At 43.3% G+C, this 20,394-nt stretch overlaps 1 protein-coding gene across 1 annotated transcript; it reads left to right on the forward strand.

Annotated features, from left to right (window-relative positions):
- The first annotated feature begins 6,291 nt into the window (after positions 1-6,291).
- PSMC1 (proteasome 26S subunit, ATPase 1) lies at positions 6,292-19,505 on the forward strand. Its single transcript, XM_036271824.1, has 11 exons — positions 6,292-6,342; positions 10,477-10,530; positions 11,121-11,217; positions 13,252-13,376; positions 13,596-13,781; positions 13,943-14,071; positions 14,836-14,932; positions 15,901-16,090; positions 16,582-16,733; positions 17,794-17,948; positions 19,181-19,505. The coding sequence occupies exons 1-11, from the start codon at positions 6,340-6,342 to the stop codon at positions 19,313-19,315; spliced, it is 1,323 nt and encodes a 440-aa protein (XP_036127717.1). The 5' UTR covers positions 6,292-6,339; the 3' UTR covers positions 19,316-19,505.
- The last annotated feature ends 889 nt before the right edge of the window (positions 19,506-20,394 follow it).

Consider the following 20,394-nt stretch of genomic DNA (forward strand, 5'->3'; position numbering starts at 1 on the left):
CAAGGCACCGAATGTGCGGGACAGGGCCTGCCTTCCCGCTTCCACACGTTTCTGCGGGGGGTGCAGCTTATTCAGCCCTGGGAAGGGGGTGCCACAGCCCGAGTGGGGTGCTCTGAACTCAGACACCAGGGACAGCGGCCAAGTGGGAGTGATGACAACTTTCATGTGATGACCTGTCCTCGTTCATAAAACGCACAGACACAAACTGCATCACTCCTGATGGAGTGTCCTTAGACAAGCATTGGTGAGAGGTCCTGAAGCAACAGCAGCTCTTTTTTTTTTTTAATTGATTTTAGAGAGAGAGGAAGGGAGAGGGAGAGAGAGATGGAAACATGGATGAGAGAGAACATCGACTGGCTGCCTCCTGCATGCCCCGCCCTGGGAATCAGCCCACAACCTGGGCATGTGCCCTGACCGGAACCGAACCGGCGACCTCTTGGTGCCTGGATCAAGGCTCAACCACCAAACCACACTGGCCGGCAAAAAAGCAGCTCTTTAAAATGCATCTGAACCTAAGCCACCTTTTCCAGCTAACCTCAATACTTGCTCCTGGGATGAAACACAAAGTCGGACAGCCAAAGTGATACTGGCTTGTGACATTATTTTCAGGGTAACTGAAATGTTTTGGGGGTACTCAATATTTCAAGGTGCTTTAAATAAAACAAAAACCCACAGATCAAACTTAACGTAATTTTTTTTTCAGATTCAGCGACTGTTACTCTATGTTAATATCTATTTGTCTAGTCGTATGAAGTACTATTCCAGTTATAGTCAATCCTCATCTTATTTTTTAATGACTCACATTTTCTACTTTACACTGTTAAAATTGTGTGTCAGAAAAATTCAAAGATTCACACATACACGCATTTACCAAAGGAACGCCACATACTTTATTATAATCCTTCTTCACAGACAACTTATAATTTTAGCTATATTACATTGCCTTATTGAAACCTAATCAAAGAGAAACAAAGATTAATTTATCTTGTTTTATCACTTAGTGTAAATTAACCATTATTTCTATTTTGTTTTAACTATCTCAGGAGATGTATTCTGTAATTTATTCCTCAGCAATTTTAAAAATAATATTCCTTGAATTACATACGAAGAAGTTTATAAGATGGAAAATGAAGTCACTGTTGTTTTTTTCTGATGAGAAAGAAACCTGATGTAGCGAAAAGACTTGCGGTTGAACCTATTTGCCAATTAGACATTTTCTGTATGTAGAATACTCTAAATCGCTGAGGTGCTGCAATTTTGACAAAACCTATTTAAAGAGGTTATAGGATTTTTAAAAATCTGATGAAAAACATTACAGTATTCCCAAAGGTACAACGAAATTAATATTAAAATGTTCTCGCCCAGCTGGTGTGGCTCAGTGGTTGAGCGTCGACCCATGCACCAGGAGATCACCATTCGATTCCCGGTCAGGGCACATGCCCAGGTTGTGGGCCAAATCCCCAGTGGGAGGCATGCAGAAGGCAGCCAATCGATGTTCTCTGTCATTGATGTTTCTATCTCTTTCTCCCTCTCTGAAAATAAATTAAAAAAAAAAATTTTTTTTTTAAATGTTCCCAACTGCGCCCTGGCCGGTTGGGCTCAGCGGTTAGAGCGTCGGCCTGCGGTCCTGAGAGACCCGGGTTCGGTTCCCGCTAAGGGCGCGTACCTCGGTTGCAGTTTGTCCCCGGCCCTGGTCGGTTGTGCGGGTGGCAGCCACTCGATGTGTCCCTTTCACATCGATGTTTTTCTCTCTCTCTCTGTTCCTCTCTCTCCCTCCCACTCTACCTGAACAAAAAATGGAAAAATGTCCTCGGGTGAGGATAAAAAAAATAAAAATAATAAATAAATGTTCCCAACTGCTTTTGAGTCTTAGTTTAGACGAAGGGGTGCTGAGTGATAATGAACAGGGATAATGAACAGTCTTTTAATATGTGGTGGTGATGCCTTCTGGGTGTAGTTGCCAGAAACTGAGGGTGACTGACTGTCATAACTGGGTAACAAATCCTTTTATGTATCCGATGTTTTCTAGTTCTTTGCGATCCCACAGAAGAAAGACTTAATTCAAGTTATCATTAACAATAGGTTTGGCTGATGGATCACTATGCGATTTTTGGTATATGACAGAAGGATTTAAAATAATTGAATGAGCCCTGGCTGGTTTGGCACAGCGGTTAGAGCGTTGGTCTTGGGTTCGATTCCGGTCAAGGGCATGTACCTCAGTTGCAGTTCATCCACAGCCCTGGTGGGGTCCTGTGGGAGGCAGTCAGTCGATGTGGCTCTATCTCTGTGTATGTCTCTCTTCCTCCCTCCCACTCTATCTGATAATAAGTGGGAAAATATCCTCGGGTGAGGAACTAAAAAAAAAAAAAAGGAATGACAGTTTCCTTAGTAAATTCTTTCCTCTCCCATTTTTGTGTACAAGAGTTCTCAGCCCAAACATATCTAAAAATAACAAATAAGCATATAATTGAAACTGAACCCTACCTCACTTCAACAATGTTATGTTTACCCCTGGATAGATGAGATAGAGTAAGATGTGTCTCTCAGCTTATTACAAGATGTCTTCCCAATAAAGGTTTACTTTTTGTTTTGTTAATCCTCACCCAAGGAAATTTTCCATTGATTTTTAGATAGAGTGGAATGGAGGGAGGAAGAGAGAGAGAGAGAGAGAGAGAGAGAGAGAGAGAGAGAGATACATCAATGCAAGAGAGACACATAGATTGGCTGGCTCCCACACAGCCCCGACTGAGGATTGAACCTGCAACCCAGGTACATACCCTTGATTGGGAATCATGTGACCCTTTGTTCCTCGGGTGGATGCTCTAACTGCTGAGCCTGACTGGCTAGGGCAAGGTTTACTTTTTAATTCCCAAAAATTAATTTATCACAAACTGAAATATAATATATATTTTGATCAAGTGTGTACTAATAACCATTGATAACAACTCAATCCAGAAAACATTTTTAACAAATAGTACCTTAGAGACAGAAAATAGAATACATCTTAAAATACCAATTTAAATAAGATTTTTGCAAAGATATATGGGAGGTTGATCAATAAAATATTTCAAGCACAAAAATACATGACATTAGGATAAAAGTATATGGGAGAAATGGGATGTGAATTCAAGGAGAAAAGACAAGGAAGAAAATTGTTCTATGCTAAAGAAGAACCCGTGTGTGATGTTAGATCTCAAACTATCATGACATTAGATTCTGTTAGATAGGTATTAAAATGTCAATACTTTCAAGTTGCTAAGTTCAGTTTCAAATACTTGTAGGACATCTGTGTGTATGTATGCATGTACATGTAGATATATAAATATAGCTTTAGATACATACATTCTCAGAGATGCAGAGAGGAGAATATATACATACTCAGATATGAGCAGATATATAAATACATACACAACTATATACATTTATTAACACCCTTATACATCATTGTGAAATTCAATATTGTGTTTAAATTTCAGGATATTCTAAACAAAGCCCAGACCAATTACTGTGTGTGTGTGTGTGTGTGTATTACTTCCACATGTAACCAAGACAAAAGTGATGAATGTGACTCTTCATAACCTGCCCAGCTCCACCTCTTCTTTCTAAGGCAGAGGGATTTTCCATGACTGAGTCATTTCCTGTGCCCCTTTAGTCAGGGAAATCCAAGAAATTGGTGAAATGTAGATAAAGCATAGGAGAGCAGGGACGTTCAGTCTGTCTTCATAACGAGAAAGCAGGGAGGGGGGTAGAAAGAGTGGGGCCCTTGGCACTTGGGGAGGTTGAAAATTGCAAGTGGGAACGTTGCAGAGATGGCTGTCACCTGGGGAGAGAGGACTGAGAAAGTCAGCCACAGGGAGAAAAAAGATGCACATTTTGCTGTGCGTTAAGAAGGCACCTCTTAGTGCATGTCCTTCAGAATTGCAATCTTCTTATGTTTTCATAATTAAGCTATATGTTTTTGAATGTGACATTAGACATCCGACTCTGGCATTGCTTTCACCATTCATGGGAGTTGTCTTGCCCCTAAGTCATCTCATCATTTCATGTTTCATGCTTTGTATTTGTGTGTTTATTAGTAACATATTTTTAATGAGACAATAAATGCAATAACTTAAATGCCTAAATTAATCTGGAACAACAACAAGAAATCAAACAAATCCATCTTCTCTCCAGTTCAGCAAGATGCAGCATTTTGTGGAAGTTTCCAGAGCCAAAACCATCTTTCCGATGTTTTGATGGATGTGATAAATGTTGAGCTTAACCGATTAGATGCAAGATGAAGACTTTATGACATTTAGTGTCATCATAAGACACAAGTCAACAGAAAGGGGAAAAGAAACAGATTTAGGTAATTCATTAGACAAAGAAATACTCTCGGGTGAGTGGGTTATTCCAGAGAACAAATAATAACTTGAATGTTGATGCAAAGGTGTTGCAGGAGAAGTCAGTGGGCCAGATTTTCCTGCCACTTGTTGGAGTAAGGTTCTTAGGACATCATTAAAATAAGCATTTTTGGAAGCCCCCATGGGTGAATGAGATGTAAAAGATTTTATTCATATGGAGTTATATCCCTTGGATGGTAAAGTCTCATGTCCCTTAGGCCAGCCCTGGAAAAGGGGCAGCTGTGGGTTCAGCAAAGCTAGAAGTAGGGCCAGTGTCCAGAGTTTCCTTTCCATGTTGCAGCCAGGTCCAGTACAGCATTAATCCAATAGTCCATTGTATGGAGTCTACATGGCTGTGGGCCATGTGGGCAAATGCAGGGTAATGCTCCCCCTGCAACCAGAGAGCCAGGGGCTTGGCAAGCAAGAAAGGGAACCAAGAGAGTGAACTTCCTTTGTTTAGAGGTTCAAATATTCAGCTTTTATGCCTATTCTGGCAATTGACTTGTTCCCAAGTGTGGCTGACAGGTAAGCATCCCCTCACGTCATCCAGACCCTTTCCTTAGCGAGCTGTGGGAAGTAGACCTGGAAGGTGTTTAACTGCAGCTTCCTGGCAAAGCTGTATAAATGGCATGCCTATATTATCTGGTCTTCCCTTTGCTCCTTTCCTGTTAATTAATAACCAGATTATTATATCGGTACCAAGTGTATACATCAACTTCGCAGTTCCGAATGTCATTCTACTTCTTGGAGCTGTCAACATAAGAAACATTCAAACCTATAAAGAGCCCTGGCCAGTTTGGCTCAGCAGTTAGAGCATTGGCCCGCGGATCAGAGAGTCCTGGGTTCGGTTCCCGCTAAGGGCGCGTACCTCGGTTGCAGTTTGTCCCTGGCCCTGGTTGGGTCGTGCAGGAGGCAGCCACTTGATGTGTCTCCCTCATATCGATGTTTCTCTTCCTCTCTCCCTCCCGCTCTATCTGAAAATAAATGCAAAAATGTCCTCAGGTGAAGATTTTTTAAAAAATCAAACTAGTAAAGAATTTTTGTGTTTATTTGAGCCAAACTGTCAACAACAATCGAGAAGCAAAATTTCTTTGAAATTTGAATTGAAGCAATGCTCCAGAGAAGGGCAGTTTTGCACCTTATTTTATACATGACAATCAAAAGAGAAGACACAGGTGGGTTGTGTGAAATCCACTGGTGATAGATTAGGGAGGGAGAAAGCAAAGTGGGAGGGGGGAAACCCGTGGGCTTGAATGAAGAAAAGTAAAATGAGAGACACATACATCTCTGCATAGGTGGGTACAGGACAGTTAACAGTCACCAATTAATGTGATAACAATGAGAGGATTTATGGTCTCTTCCCTGGTGCATTGGGGTCTAGAGAAAAGGGAGTTACCCTGACAAGTCAAAGGAATGTTGTCCTGGGTGCAAAAGACAATAGACAGGCTCAGGGAAGGAGAAGATGCATGTGTGTCAGGGAAGAGTCTAGCCTAGGACTTGACTACCTAGCCATAAACATCTTTTAGTTAAAAAGTTTTCACGTCAGACCATCCTTTGCGGTTACTTCGGGTCTCTGAGTTTGCAAGGCCTCCAGCAGGCCTCCTGAGCTTGTCAGGTTAGCAGGTGGCCCTTTCCGTCCACAGAGCAATAAGGAAAGTTCTTCCGGGTTACGGTTTTTGCATGTTTAAAACATTTCGCATTTTCACAACTGTCTTCATTCTCTGACTGTCGAAGTTATTGTCTTAAGTTGTTGACAGCCTACAACCTGCGACTTAGACACTGTTTTCAAGTGAGTGAGTGACAAGTTTCAGGTTGGAAGGCGTGTGCCGAGCCCTGCGAACCTCCCGCGCGGGATTTGGTCCCTGCCGGCCCCCGTAGCGCCCCTGGGCAGCTTCCGGTCTGACGGGCGCCCTGTGGATACACTTCCGGCAGCCGAGGCTCCAGCTGCCGAGTCAAGATGGTGAGTGACTCAGGGTTTCGGCTGGTGGTCGTGGTGTGACGGGGTTCGAGTGGCCACTCGCTCCCCGCCCGCCGGCCGGTCTCCTCGGGGGCCGGGTCCACCGCCTGCCGGTGCCGACCCGCGGGCCTTGCTCGGGGACCAGACCCGGGGCTCGGCGCGGAGGGCCCCCGGGCGAGCCAGGGGGGCTGCGGTGCGAGTCCGGCCGCCCGGCTTCGCGCCTGCGCCCACCTGGGCTGTGCTGCGGCGCTGGGGTGAGCGGAGCCCTGAGTGACCGGGCCGAATGCTTCCCGAGCCGCTCGGGGAGGGTGTGCGCCTGGCGGGCGGAGGGACTCGGTCGCGCCCGGAGGGCGGCATCGGGGGGAGGCCTTCAAGACGGGCGCGCTGGGGGCAGCGGACCGCGGAGCGAAAGGCCCCGGCTGTGCCAGTAGTAAACCCAGCGGGCAGTGATTCTTCGGTTCACTGAGCTAGTGCTTCGGGAGCACCTCCACTGTGGGGCGGGCCCCCCTGTTTCGGGCACTGAAGATAAAAGGGCTGAGCATGATGGACCGTCTCTGCCTTCGTCGGCTTACTTTCCAGATAAGGCAGCCAGAAACAGAGAAAGAGAGGTGTACTGTGATGCCCGGGAGCCGGTGGAGATGGGTGATGGAGTGGCCATGGGTATATGGCTGTTTTGTAGAAAAGCACGGGGTGGGGAGGGTGGCTCTTTTGCAAAGGTATCAGCGAAGGTCCCTCGGAGGAGGTGAGATCTGAGCGTAGAGCTCCATCAAGTGGGAGAGCGGCCCGGGGAGCAGGAACAGACTGCAAAGGGCCCCAGACCGGGCTGTGTAGCCTGGGTTGGTGAACAGCGAGAAGGCCCGCCCACATAGCTTCGTAGGTCTCATAAGGACTTTGGAGTGATCATTCTAAGTATATGCCAGGTTTCTTCTACAGCATTTTCTCATCATTCCTCACAACACACCAAAGAGGAAACAGATGCAGTGGCTGTGCTAGAACACAAATCCTGCCAGTCTGTTCTAGAGCCCCAGCTATGAGGGACTAGATATCCATGCACTAGAGGGGGTGAGGAACCTTTTTTCTGCCAAGGGCCATTTGCATATTTGTAACATTCCAGAGCCATACAAAATTATCAACTTAAAAAGTAGCCTGCTATATTTAGTCAGGCTAATTTGGTGAGGTGTGTGATGTTAGCTGGGATTGATTTCCCAGGCCTTGTGCAGACGTTCCCCACCCGTGCGAGAAACACACAGATAGTGGTGTCCAGTGGACCTGAGTGTGATTGTGGGCTACGACTCTGGCACGCTTTGTGACAATATGTTACTTCTCTGGGCCTTAGTTTTCTTATGTGTAAATTAAAGGTAATGACAGTACCAACCTTGTAGCGTCTGTAAGAATTAAGTGAGATGATAACCCTGAGAATGTTTAGCACATTGCTTGGCATATAGTAAGGGCTCAGTAATGGGTATATTGTTCACTGAGACTGAGAAACATCATATAAAATGCCCCAGACATAAAGAAGTTTGGGATCTGTTTGGGAAAGCGTCCTCTGTTGGGGCAAGACTTGCAGAACCGTGAGAAAGGTAGATGAACCTGGAAAGTTTATCTGAAAAGTAGATGAACCTGCAGCCAGTTTGGCAAGGGCCCAGCATGCTGAGCTAAAGAGATTGGATGTTACACCATAAATGATGGAGCAGTTGAAGGGTTTTAGGAATTAAACAATCAGTTGCTTGTTTTAGAAGGTGATAGCTGGATTGATTACGGGGAGAAACTGGATGGAGGAATCTCAGTTGGGAGGGTGAGTCCAAGTAAGATACAATGACCTGGACAAAAACAGATAAGGGATAGACAAGGGAGAGTGAGCTGGAGCAGATGGCTTTGTCTCAGCGTCCAGACTTGTGACCAGACCAACAATTAAAATCCTTACCCTGACATTTCTTACTCACCAATAATACTATATTAGTGAGTAGTTACTATAAGTCATGTAAACACTAAGTGGTTTATGTGTGTTACCTCATTTTCAGCAATAGATAGGAGCCAGTATCATTTACGCTTTCCAGTTAAGATCACCAAGGCTCTGGTAGGTGACCTGACTTACCTGAGGTCACTAGCCTATTAGTGATGGAGTCAGAATTCAAACCTGGATTCCTTGCATAGCCCATGTTCTTAGGCTTGTTGTAGTTCCTTGTGTAGAAAATAGGAGTAATGAACCCTACCTTAAAGGATTGTGTGGCATTGAGACAGTGAAGGAAAATGTCTGTACAGACTTGGGCACATGGTAAGCACCCCACAAACATGAGCTGCCCCAGCCAACAGATTTCCTTATTAAGTATATGTAATTTTTGAAGACCTATAGTTTGGACAGCCTGTTATAATACAGCTGTTTCCCCCAATTTCTTAGAGCCGTTGGTTACCTTCTTCAGAATAAGGCACTAAGTTTTAAGAAGGTTGCACATGTGGATATATATTTGACCTTAATTCCTTTAGGCAACCATGATATGGTAGGTTTGTCTTGATAGTGAAGCTGGCAGTGTATTAATTTGGAGGTTTCTATGTAGAAGTGATTTGAGGGGACTGAGAGCCCCCCCAATCAAGTAAGTTCACTATTACAGTGATACCTTGGTTCTCGAACGCCTCGGTTTTCGACCAAATGGAGATTCAAGAAACTTTTGTCTCGGAATCCGAACAAATACTTGGAACTCGAACTTCCGAGATGAGCCGAGTTGAGCCGAATGGCGTTCATTCGGCCCAGCGCGCCTTGCTTGCGTCATCAGTGTGAGTGCAGAGAGAGAGTCACGCTTTGTGGAGTCCGCTTTCCTATTGGTTTCATTGCTTCGGTTCTCGAACAATTAGGTTCTCGACCGTCCTCCTGGAACGAATTATGTTCGAGAACCGAGGTATCACTGTACTTGTTTAAAATGCAATCTTTTCTGAGAATTGCTCTGTGTTAAGCATTGTCCTATAACTGAAGGATCTCTTTTTTTTTTTATCCTCACCTGAGGACATTTTTTGCATTTATCTTCAGATGGAGCGGGAGGGAGAAAGGGAGGAAGAGAGAGAGAGAGAAACATCGATGTGAGAGAGACACATCGAGTGGTCGCCACCCACATAACCCGATCCGGGGCCAGGGACAAACTGCAACCGAGGTACGTGCCCTTAGTGGGAACCAAACCCGGCACTATCTAGTCCGCAGGCCGATGCTCTAACTGCTGAGCCAAACTGGCCAGGGCTGAAGGCTCTTTTAAAATCAGAAATCTCTATGAACCTAACAGTCTGAGGAATGGGGTAGTCCCAGAGACATGGAAGTGGGGTACAGACTGACAATCCCCAGAAGAGGGTTGGTGGGGAGAGAGAAACCGCAGAACTTATATGCATGTATGCATGAAGAGTGGACATGGACAACAAAACTGGGGACAGGGCGGGGAGGGAGAGGGAGGGGGAATCAGTGGGGGGAAATGAAGAAACATCTGTAACAAAAATAAGTTAATTAATTAAAGATAAATAAATAAAATAAAATCAGAAATCCTGCTGAAGCTTATTATTAATACACTTAAGTTCTTGATACTTTAAGATGATTCAGCTTTTCAGGTTGGGGGAAAAAAAACTTGCCTAAGAATGCCAGGCCTTAGGGATGGTAGGTGTGTAAGTTGCTGTTAAAAGGAAAGTCTCCTGGATCTGGTATTATCTTAGTAAGATGAAATGATTAATAAATCATTGTTGAAAAGGGGAAATGATTTAGCTTTCATGGCCTAATTTCACAAAACATACTTTTGGTGGCCCCAGTCAGGTGGTTTTATATTAAAGAATACTGTACCAAACTACACGCACACGCACACGAAGGGGGAGATGTCTAGAATCTTTGCCTCATGTGATACATTAATTGTGTCTATTTGTTGATAGAGTTGTCCTTGATTTAAGATGCAACCAGTTACAAGGAGTACCACTGTGGTACTAACAGCTTTTTAGGAAAACAAACTGCCACACGAAATGTTCTCGTTGACTACAAGTGCATCTTGAGTTCAGAATTGTTAAAATGAGAGGGAAGTGCTACTGTCTTAGATTCTCAGGAAAATAAGAAGGGTGTTCTTTTGAAGTGATCATATTCTGAATTTATACCTCTTCCCACTCCCCCACCCCCAGGGTCAAAGTCAGAGTGGTAGTCATGGTCCTGGAGGTGGCAAGAAGGATGACAAGGTAAATATGAAGCCAGATATGTTTGTGATGTGAACAAATTGTGGAAAATGTCATAGATCTCAGCTTTCTTTGGAGATTCATGAATCTTAAAATGCAAAATAAATGATCGTGTAGTTATTTAACCAGCCTGGCCTACAGATACAGTGCCCTTTACATGTTTTAGGAAAGATTACTGACCTGTCAAATAGGTGTTTATGAATTAATGACTTTGAAATGTGTAAAAGTAATATACACATTATAGAAGTGTTCAGATAAATTACTTGTAATTTTAGTGTTTAATTTTCTGAGATGTGAAGAATTGTCTCAAATTATATCAACTCATACTTTTGGCATATAACTGAATTCTAACCTGTTCTTCATTGAATAATCTGTCATTGTGTATTATAAAAAGAAAGGTCAATTACATTCACATATTAAAATTACAGGAATGTAAAACCTAGTTTTATTTTTAAAGAACAGTTTTTCATAGCATCCTAAAAGATAAGGAAAATTTATCACCTGGAAATAGATAATGGTCCTACAGGAAAAAGTTTGTGTTTTAATATGATTTCTGTGTGATTCTTTTCCTCCTGCTGTTCTGAAAACTCAAGGACAAGAAAAAGAAATATGAACCTCCTGTACCAACTAGAGTGGGGAAAAAGAAGAAGAAAACAAAGGGACCAGATGCTGCCAGCAAACTGCCACTGGGTAATGACATGGTTCTTCCTTGCTGTCTTTTCCCATTCCCAGGAGAACTGACTGTATGTTGCTTAGTGGTCCGCATGTAGACAGGAAACGGGTGTGGTTGGAGCTCCAGCTCCACAACTGTATCCCATCTAACTCTTGTGTGCGGCATTCCTCTAGGTTGGAATAAAAGCTATATTTTGGGTTTACCAGTTATATGGCTGGCTCACTTTAAGAAACTTGAGCCAGTTCCTCTAATGTATTAACAGTAGTTTTAGATTAGAAAACTTAGGTTGAGCTTGAGGAAGTTAGAAACACATTTACTTCATGAAGAAAAGGAATATCACTGTATTGGAATGCACATCGTGTGGTGCCTGAACATAACCTTTTTCAATGGCTTCCTGTAGAACACAGACTAAAACTCAAACCAGGTGACTCGGCTCGTGTCCATTCTTAGCCCCACCACTCCCTTTGTGGTCATTCACGCAGCCTTGTGCTCTTTGACTTCTCTGCACATCGGGGCCTTGCCCTCTGCTTCAGAATGTTCTTCTCAGTCCTGCCCATGGCTGCCTGCTTCTCACCCTTTTAGGCTTCAGCTCAAATACCTCCCCGACTCCTAGCTAAACAAGTCTGTTCCTTTATAGATGAAATAATTTTTATTTTACTTTAAAAATATTTTTCATTGATTTTTTTTTAGAGAGAAAGGAAGGGAGAGAGAAACATCAATGTGAGAGAGAAACATCGATCGACTGCCTTCTGCACACCTCCCACTGGGGATCGAGCCTGCAACCCGGAATCAAACTGGGACTTCTCAGTCCATAGGCGACGCTCAATCCACTGAGCCACACTGGCCGAGCATAGATGAGATAGTTTTTAAAATATTGCTTGGCTAAGAAAGGAGTCAGACAGTGAAAAACATGCCATCAATCTACTGTAATGAATCAATATGGTATTGATAGACAATAGATCATCAGGTTACCAGAAGATCATAGAAAATCCAAAACCAGAGTCAGGTTACATGGCTAATTAATAGATGATAAAGGTAACATTTTAGTTTTGTGGGAAGAGGATGGGTTATTTCATATAAATAGCATATGAAAATAGATCCCTTGTTTTTTGCCAGATGGGTTATAGATATACACATGAAAATAACTAAATAAGTGAAAATTCAGAAATAAATTTATTATTTTTTATTTTTTTCCAATTTTTATTTATTTTTGTTACAGATGCTTCTCCTTTTCCCCCCCCTAGGCACCTCTCCCCCCAGCATTGTTGTATTGTTGTCTGTGTCCATTGGTTATGCATACATGCATATAAGTTCTTTGGTTCATCTCATCCATTCCCCCCCAACCCCCAGAAATAAATTTATTAACCTTAGGAGAGGTGAGACCTTTTGAAGAAGTCAAGAAACTTGACACCACAAAAGAAAAGATTGACAGGTTTATCTCTATAAATGTTAAAATTTGTGTATTGCAAAGAAGTCAGGACAAAAGAAACAGCACAAAATGGGAAAAAATGTCTGCTGCATGTTAATATCCCATATTTCACAATCCTAGAAACGGAGGGTGTGTTCCTGCTGGTGTACACAAGGTGGACTAACTGAAACCGTTGTTAGCGTGTATACCCATTGTTAGCACTGTGGGGAATAAGCCAGAGCAAACTTTTCTTCTGGGTCTATGACTTTTACACACACACACACACACACACACACACACTCAGTGTATTTCACTATGTACTGGCTGTTTTGGCATGGGCCTCATCTCCATTTTTACAGGTTGCTTACAACTGCCAAAATCCCTGTCTCCTTTACATTTAAGCACCTGCTTAATTAGGGTCACTAAACTTTTAACTTTTCAGAGTCTGCCCAACTAAAGTAAACTTATTTTAAGTCTTAAATTTTTTTTCCTTAAAAATAAATTGGAGGTGCAGGGCTAAGTAGAGGTGGGCAAAGGGGGGTGGGGGGGGACATCCGTAATAAGTGTCAACAGTAAAAAAGAGTAAACTGAATTAATTGCTAACTTCAAGTGTAATAAAGCTTTATTTATTTTTTAATTACAGTGACACCTCACACCCAGTGCCGGTTAAAATTATTGAAGTTAGAGAGAATTAAAGACTATCTTCTCATGGAGGAAGAATTCATTAGAAATCAGGAACAAATGAAGCCTTTAGAAGAAAAGCAAGAGGTAAATCGAGAAATTACTATCATTTTATTTTTACAAATTAAATTCTACTTAAACCCTAAAACTGTCCATGAATAAATGAAATTCAAGTAGTTGAACATTTCAGGCTTCCATGAGCCCTTATTAGCTGCCTTTTAAAAGCACCAATTGCTTTGTAAGTCTAGTGAACTCTCAACATCATCTACTTAATCTGCTTTTCCTTCTTGGCATACTCTTCCACAGGAGGAAAGATCAAAGGTGGATGATCTGAGGGGAACCCCAATGTCAGTAGGGACCTTGGAAGAGATCATTGATGACAATCATGCCATTGTGTCTACATCTGTGGGATCAGAACACTATGTCAGCATCCTTTCGTTTGTGGACAAGGACCTGCTAGAACCAGGCTGCTCTGTTCTGCTCAACCACAAGGTGAGTCGAGTCTCAGAGAAAGCTTTCTCCCTCCTCTTAGATCTGCCCACCCATCCTGTGGAAGTAGACCTCCCACAATCTAATTCTGTGATCGGCATTGCTTTGTTGTAATGAAGTCTGTGATCCTCACATTCCTGTTAAAGTGTAATGTTCCCTGTTAGGTGCATGCTGTGATAGGGGTGCTGATGGATGACACGGATCCCTTGGTCACAGTGATGAAGGTGGAAAAGGCCCCGCAGGAGACCTATGCTGATATTGGGGGGTTGGACAACCAGATCCAGGAAATTAAGGTCTGTTGAGGAACCAGCACTAGGTTTTTAGACTTTTGTTTCTTATTGCTGTCTCATTTAGGGTACTTGGAATTGTTTTGCATGTTTTGTTTTATTAATCAGACCACTAACTAACTCAGAGCTTACCAGCTGTGGTGTTTTATATTTGTGAATACTGAATTAGGTAATAGAAATAACAGTACATTCTATGCTAGTTTTTGCAGCAGCTGCAGCTTAATACTTTTTACATGTAATGTGTAGTAATTCTCTGTGTGAATATATTATGTTACCATTGTGACTTCAACCAGTGATGTATGGGGTAGGGTGAGTGACATGCATTTACACAGTGGGGGGCGTCTGGAGTGTATTCCCAGCCCCTGCCCTGGTCCTGGTGGTGTGGGCAAGTGATCATTCAAGATGGCTGTGAGCCAGTCCTTGGCAGGTTCTTTCATCTGCAGAGAAGTCATTCAGAGTTGGAAGGGTGAATTTTGGCTTTTTAAAGGTCCATTTGCTGAGAAAGTGCTTAAATGTTATTCAAGGCTGACTTCTAGAAAGTGAGAGGAAAATTGGGTGCCATTAGGAAGATAGGGGATGATGGGTGCTGGGGGCTCCAGCAGGACAGGTGTCCTTTGTGTTAGTGACGTCAAGCACGTTGTCTCTAACAAGAGTAATTGAAATTTTAGCTTATTTTTATTATGAGACATACTTATGATGCCAATTCACGAATATGGTGATGATTTCAGTAAGTGAGCCTTTCATTTTTACGTAGTGTTTGTTTTCTGTAGGAATCGGTGGAACTTCCTCTCACTCATCCTGAGTATTATGAAGAGATGGGTATCAAGCCCCCTAAGGGGGTCATTCTCTATGGTCCACCTGGCACAGGTATGTATGCTGTGTACTCGACATTGTCCAGGCTCTCAGCTCAACTCCTGAGCAGCAGCATGCATGCGTTATGATCACCTACCTGACTTTTGAATGAGGATGCCACAGTCCTTAGTTTAAAACGGGGGTTTCTAAGCAACATTTTGGAATATTTAAATAACTCCTCTGGAAAAATACCTATTACATAAAAGTATCTATATAATAGATGCACTAAGACACTGAACTGTCTTCGACTTGAAATTGTAGACTGCACAGTTAGTATGTTAACAATAGTAGGGCTTGCAACACCACCAGAAGGCACTTTTCCTCAAATACCTGATCAGTGGGATACACTTGTAATTCCCAAGAACTCATATGCAACCGTACTGCGTGTACGTGATGTAAAACACAATACCTTCGAATATTTATAAGAGTAATGAGTCTTAAAAAAATTTTGTAAGAAAAATATAAAACAGGATGCTTACCCTTGGCTGTACATTGGGATCACCTTGGGAGCTTTGGAAAACACTGATGTGTCATCCTATCCCTAGAGATTCTGATGGGTTCATCTGGAGTTTGGTCAGCCTTGATTTAAAAGCTATCCTGTTCTGTTCAGATTAGGTTCCTTCTCCTGGCTCATTGGTACTAAATATATTGGAATAAATGCTTTATTTACATATATTTGGTCCACTATGCAAAAACTTGACCTGTATAAGTTGTGCAGTACAGGACTTAGCAGTTCATTGCTGTGTAAATAACAAAGGAAGACGGTCATTTGATTGACTTAAAACCACATACCCGAGAGGGTCTGTGCTGGGGACTGCCCACACTGGACAGCCTGGGGAACAGACATCGGAATGATGGCATGCCTTTTCATCATAGGAGTCCACCCATTTTTAATGTCCATTTAAGTTGGTAATGACAGAGTTTGTAAGTTAAAAACACCACGTGAGGTTTTTTTCACCTTTGTCTTTTTACGTCTAAAATAGGTAAAACCTTATTAGCCAAAGCAGTAGCAAACCAAACCTCAGCCACTTTTTTGCGAGTGGTTGGCTCTGAACTCATTCAGAAGTACCTAGGCGATGGGCCCAAGCTCGTTCGGGAATTGTTTCGAGTTGCTGAAGAACATGCACCATCCATTGTGTTTATTGATGAAATTGATGCCATTGGGACAAAAAGGTAGACTTTCTTTTACCTGTTTTTTATTCTTGGAGGTAACCATGTAGCTCTTCTCTGCGAGTGAACAGTCTCTTGGCACTCCCTGTGTGGCCTGGACATTGTTTGCCACCGTTCCTACCATGTGGCTCTCTGGGTGTTCTAGGCTCTGCTCTCCCAAGTACCGAGACGTGAATCTGGAGATGGGGCAGTCAGTAATCATAACCTGAGCATCCGTTGTGAGCCAGGTTCCATCTAGATTCTGGGGACACAGACATGAACACAAGTCTCAGCCCTCAAGCGCTCACAGCAGGTTGGGGGACACCAAACTTGGAGACAGAATGAATGATACAACTTTGGCCATGAAAACTGCTACGAAGAAAATAAGGAGATGTGTAACTTGGCTTTTGGGAGGGTGTGACATACGAGAGGAGAATGTTGAGGTGTTCTGTTGTAATTCCCCATTAGGAGATCAGTTGGGTCTTCATTCCTTCTCCTTTTCTTCTCCCCCAAAGATATGACTCAAATTCCGGTGGTGAGAGAGAAATTCAGAGAACGATGTTGGAACTGTTGAACCAGTTGGATGGATTTGATTCAAGGGGAGATGTGAAAGTTATCATGGCCACAAACCGAATAGAAACTTTGGATCCAGCACTTATCAGACCAGGTCATATTTGCTTTTTGGTTCATCACGGAGAATCAGTGTGTTCATATGTATTTGTATCTCTTAAGTGTACTTTGGGAGATTTTAAAATGACACATATAAAGCAAATACTGCCCTGGCCAGTTTGGCTCAGCAGTTAGAGCATCGGCCTGTGGACCAGAGACCCAGGTTCAATTCCCGCTAAGGGCACTTACCTCGGTTGCAGTTTGTCCCCGGCCCTGGCCATGTGGGTGGCAGCCAGTCAATGTGTCTCTCTTGCATTGATGTTTCTCTCTCTCTCTTCCCCCCTCTCCCCCTCCCACTCTATCTGAGGATAAAAAACAAAACAAAAATAAAAGCGAATACTACATTGGAATTTAGAATAAATTTAAAACTATGTCCCTTTAGATTATAGATAATGTGATACAGTCTGTGCAGCTTCATTCTTTCAATTCCAATCTGACATGATGTTTTCTTTCCCAAATATTCCTTTTAAATGCCTCAAGAACTTCTTTTGCCTGAAGAAATGATATGATAGTTTAGGTTCCTTTTTTTACATTAATTAAGCAACACAAGGAGTAGCTAATTTGTTTCTTCTTTCATGTTTTTAACAGGATGGATCTGTCCTTTTGCACTAAACATGTCTTTCAGGAACTGTTCCTTTCATTTGTTTGTTTATTTGTTAATCCTCACTCAGATATTTTTCCATTGGTTTTTTTTTTTTTTTTCTTTTTAGAAGGGAGGGAGGGAAGGAAAGAGAGAGACAGAGACATCAATTTGGTTGCCTCCCATGTGAATAGGGCCAGGGATCAAACCCCTTGACTGAATCGAACCTGAGACCCTCTGGTCTATGGAGCCTACTCTTTAACCACTGAGCAAAACCAGGTAGGGCCAGAGAGGATTTCTTTTAAATAGATGAATTCAAACATAAAAGTTTACCAACTACAAAGATGAATGTTCCCTTTTTAAGATTTAGACCTCCTTCACAAAGGACACTGAACCTTTGTGAGAAGGGCGTGGCCCTCGCCCTGAGCAGGGCACACCTGGGGCTGCAGAGCCGCCTCTGAAACCTCTGTGCCTGCAGGTCGCATTGACAGGAAGATTGAGTTCCCCCTGCCTGACGAAAAGACCAAGAAGCGCATCTTTCAGATCCACACGAGCAGAATGACACTGGCTGATGACGTGACACTGGATGACTTGATCATGGCTAAGGATGACCTCTCTGGTGCTGACATCAAGGTGAGAACCTGGGCTGACTAACTCTTGGTTTTACCACGTCCGTGTATGAGTTAGGATCTTCCCAGGTGACCAGCATTCAGAACAAGGCCTGGCAGCACTGGATTTTGCTACATCCTTTTTATTGGAAGACCTGGGTTTCCATCAGGCTAAGGACCATGGTTAGGTAGGGATGCGATGACAGACAGGCCTTCTCATGCCGCTGCCTGCGCAGAACTGCATATCCTTGGCATCTGTAGAACTACGTTGTCTCAGTTGGGTTAAGTAAAATCTCTCTTTTTTTTGGTTAATCCTTATCCTAGGTTATTCCCCCCACCTCCTTTTTTGAGAGAGAGACATCCATTGGTTGCTTCCTGCATGACCCCAACCAGGCCCAGAGATTGAACCTGCAACCCAGGTACGTGTCCTTGTCTGGAATCGAACCCGAGACCCTTTGGTCCATGGGCTGACACAAACTGCCGAGTCAAACCAGCCAGGGTTCTCTTTTTAAAACAAATTTAATTTTGCACCAACTTTTTTGAAAAATTTTAAGCCTTCAGAAAAGTTGCAACTTAGTAAACGCTCATATACCCGCACATTGATTTACCAAATGTTACCATTTTACCTGTTTGCTTTATCTTTCTGTGCACAAACACACTTTCCTTTCTGCTGAACCATTTGAACTGTCCTGTGGCCATAATCAAACCAGGATTTGATGCCAGGATTGTGTTTTTGTTATATCGTATTGCATGATGGTTCTTGTTTTGTCCTACTTTTGGCAAGTAATTAAAAATATTAGAATGAATACTATACTGCAACTTACAGTATTGGCCCAGAATGCATGTTCTCTTATGACTATAGGTAGGTGAAATGGACATAAATTCTATGTTGCCTCTAAATTTCCAGGTATAATTTCACCTATTTCTTAAAAATATCACTCCCTTTCAGGAAGTAATGCTGTGAGGACTCACTGACCTGCCAGGCCATGCAGTTTGTTGGCGCCTGAGCCAGTGCTAGAACCCGGAGCCTTACTTCCTGGCCAGTCCTCTTCCTTAATTACTCCAGTCTAAGCCATCTCAGATCCTTTGAGAAAATAATTAGAATGCTTAGCACATTTTAAAAAATCTTAATTTTTCCTCCAATGAATTTGAGCGATTTGTGTTTAATCTGAGTGTCTTCTACCTTATTTCAAAAATAGCTCTGAGTTGTTAGAATTAAAGTATTTCACTTTCTGAACATACTGTTCATTCTTACAGGCAATCTGTACAGAAGCTGGTCTGATGGCCTTAAGAGAACGTAGGATGAAAGTGACAAATGAAGACTTCAAAAAGTCAAAAGAAAATGTTCTGTATAAAAAACAAGAAGGCACCCCTGAGGGGCTCTACCTCTAGCAAACTAGAGTTGTGTCAAGGAAGTGTTTGGGAGTGCCGGATCCCGAGGAGGGGGGGGAGATGCCCAGAGGAGCCCGCTCCAGCCCGTGTCCGTTAGCAGCACATTCCGTGCACTGTGTACGACCTGAGCATCGTGTAGGATGCCCTCGTGCGGCGCTCCATTCCCAATAAAGCAAGCTCTTTCTCAGTAGTTCATCCTGTTTCTGGAACCTCTGCGACTGCCCCTCAGCAGCACAAGTGGGTGGACTGGGCAGTCACAAGAGCGCAGACTTCAATACCTGTTGCCCCCATATCACGCCCCGAGCTGGTGGTGCTGTACGACAGCAGCTGATGGGAGGGATGTGACCATAATCACATGCCAACCATCTCTGAGGCTTCAGCAACAAAGGCTGTGTTCCTGTGGCTTCAGAAGGAAATGCCTTCCTTTCTGGACGGTGTGTGGAGCTGTGGGTTCTCAGCACTCCGGGCAGGAAAGACGCATTAGTGCTGCTGAGACTGGTTTCCTAGGAGAAATCTGAGTAGGTCAGGGACCAAGACTCTCATGCTAGCCCTGCCTTCCTTGTTCCTGGGCTCAGGAACCTCATCCTTCTCAAGAGCATCTAAAAATGTAGGAGCTTGTCCCCTAATTCCTGCACTTCTCTTTCTTTTCTGAACAGTTTAGTCTTCAAGCCAGTAAGTGGGGCAGCAAGCATCCACTTGGCTGTCAACCTCTTTGCGCGCTGAGACACTGCCCTAGAAAGTGCTCCAGCCAGGTTGCCCTCCCTTCTCCCAACCCAATGTCCATCAGCTTCCAGCCAAAATTCTAGTCCACGCCACTGGCTTTTCTGGATGAGCTGCTGACATTTTTCTTCAGTAGTTCTAAAGATCATGATTTTTAAAAGCCCAGAAAAGCTGGGCAGCCCTTAGAAATGAAAACCAGGATGCAGCCAGTCTGGGCCTCACAGGGAAGCGTACCTTCAGCATGTCACGCGGGCAGGTGGGCCTGGTGGGAGGAGCTGGCAGGCTCCCTGCAGGAGGACTCCTCGTTTCTTCAGACAGTGCCGTCCACATGAATGTGCACACAAGCCCCCGGGGTCCTG

This window comes from Molossus molossus, unplaced genomic scaffold (assembly GCF_014108415.1).
Source record: "Molossus molossus isolate mMolMol1 unplaced genomic scaffold, mMolMol1.p scaffold_m16_p_1, whole genome shotgun sequence".
Classification (NCBI taxonomy): Eukaryota; Metazoa; Chordata; class Mammalia; order Chiroptera; family Molossidae; genus Molossus; species Molossus molossus.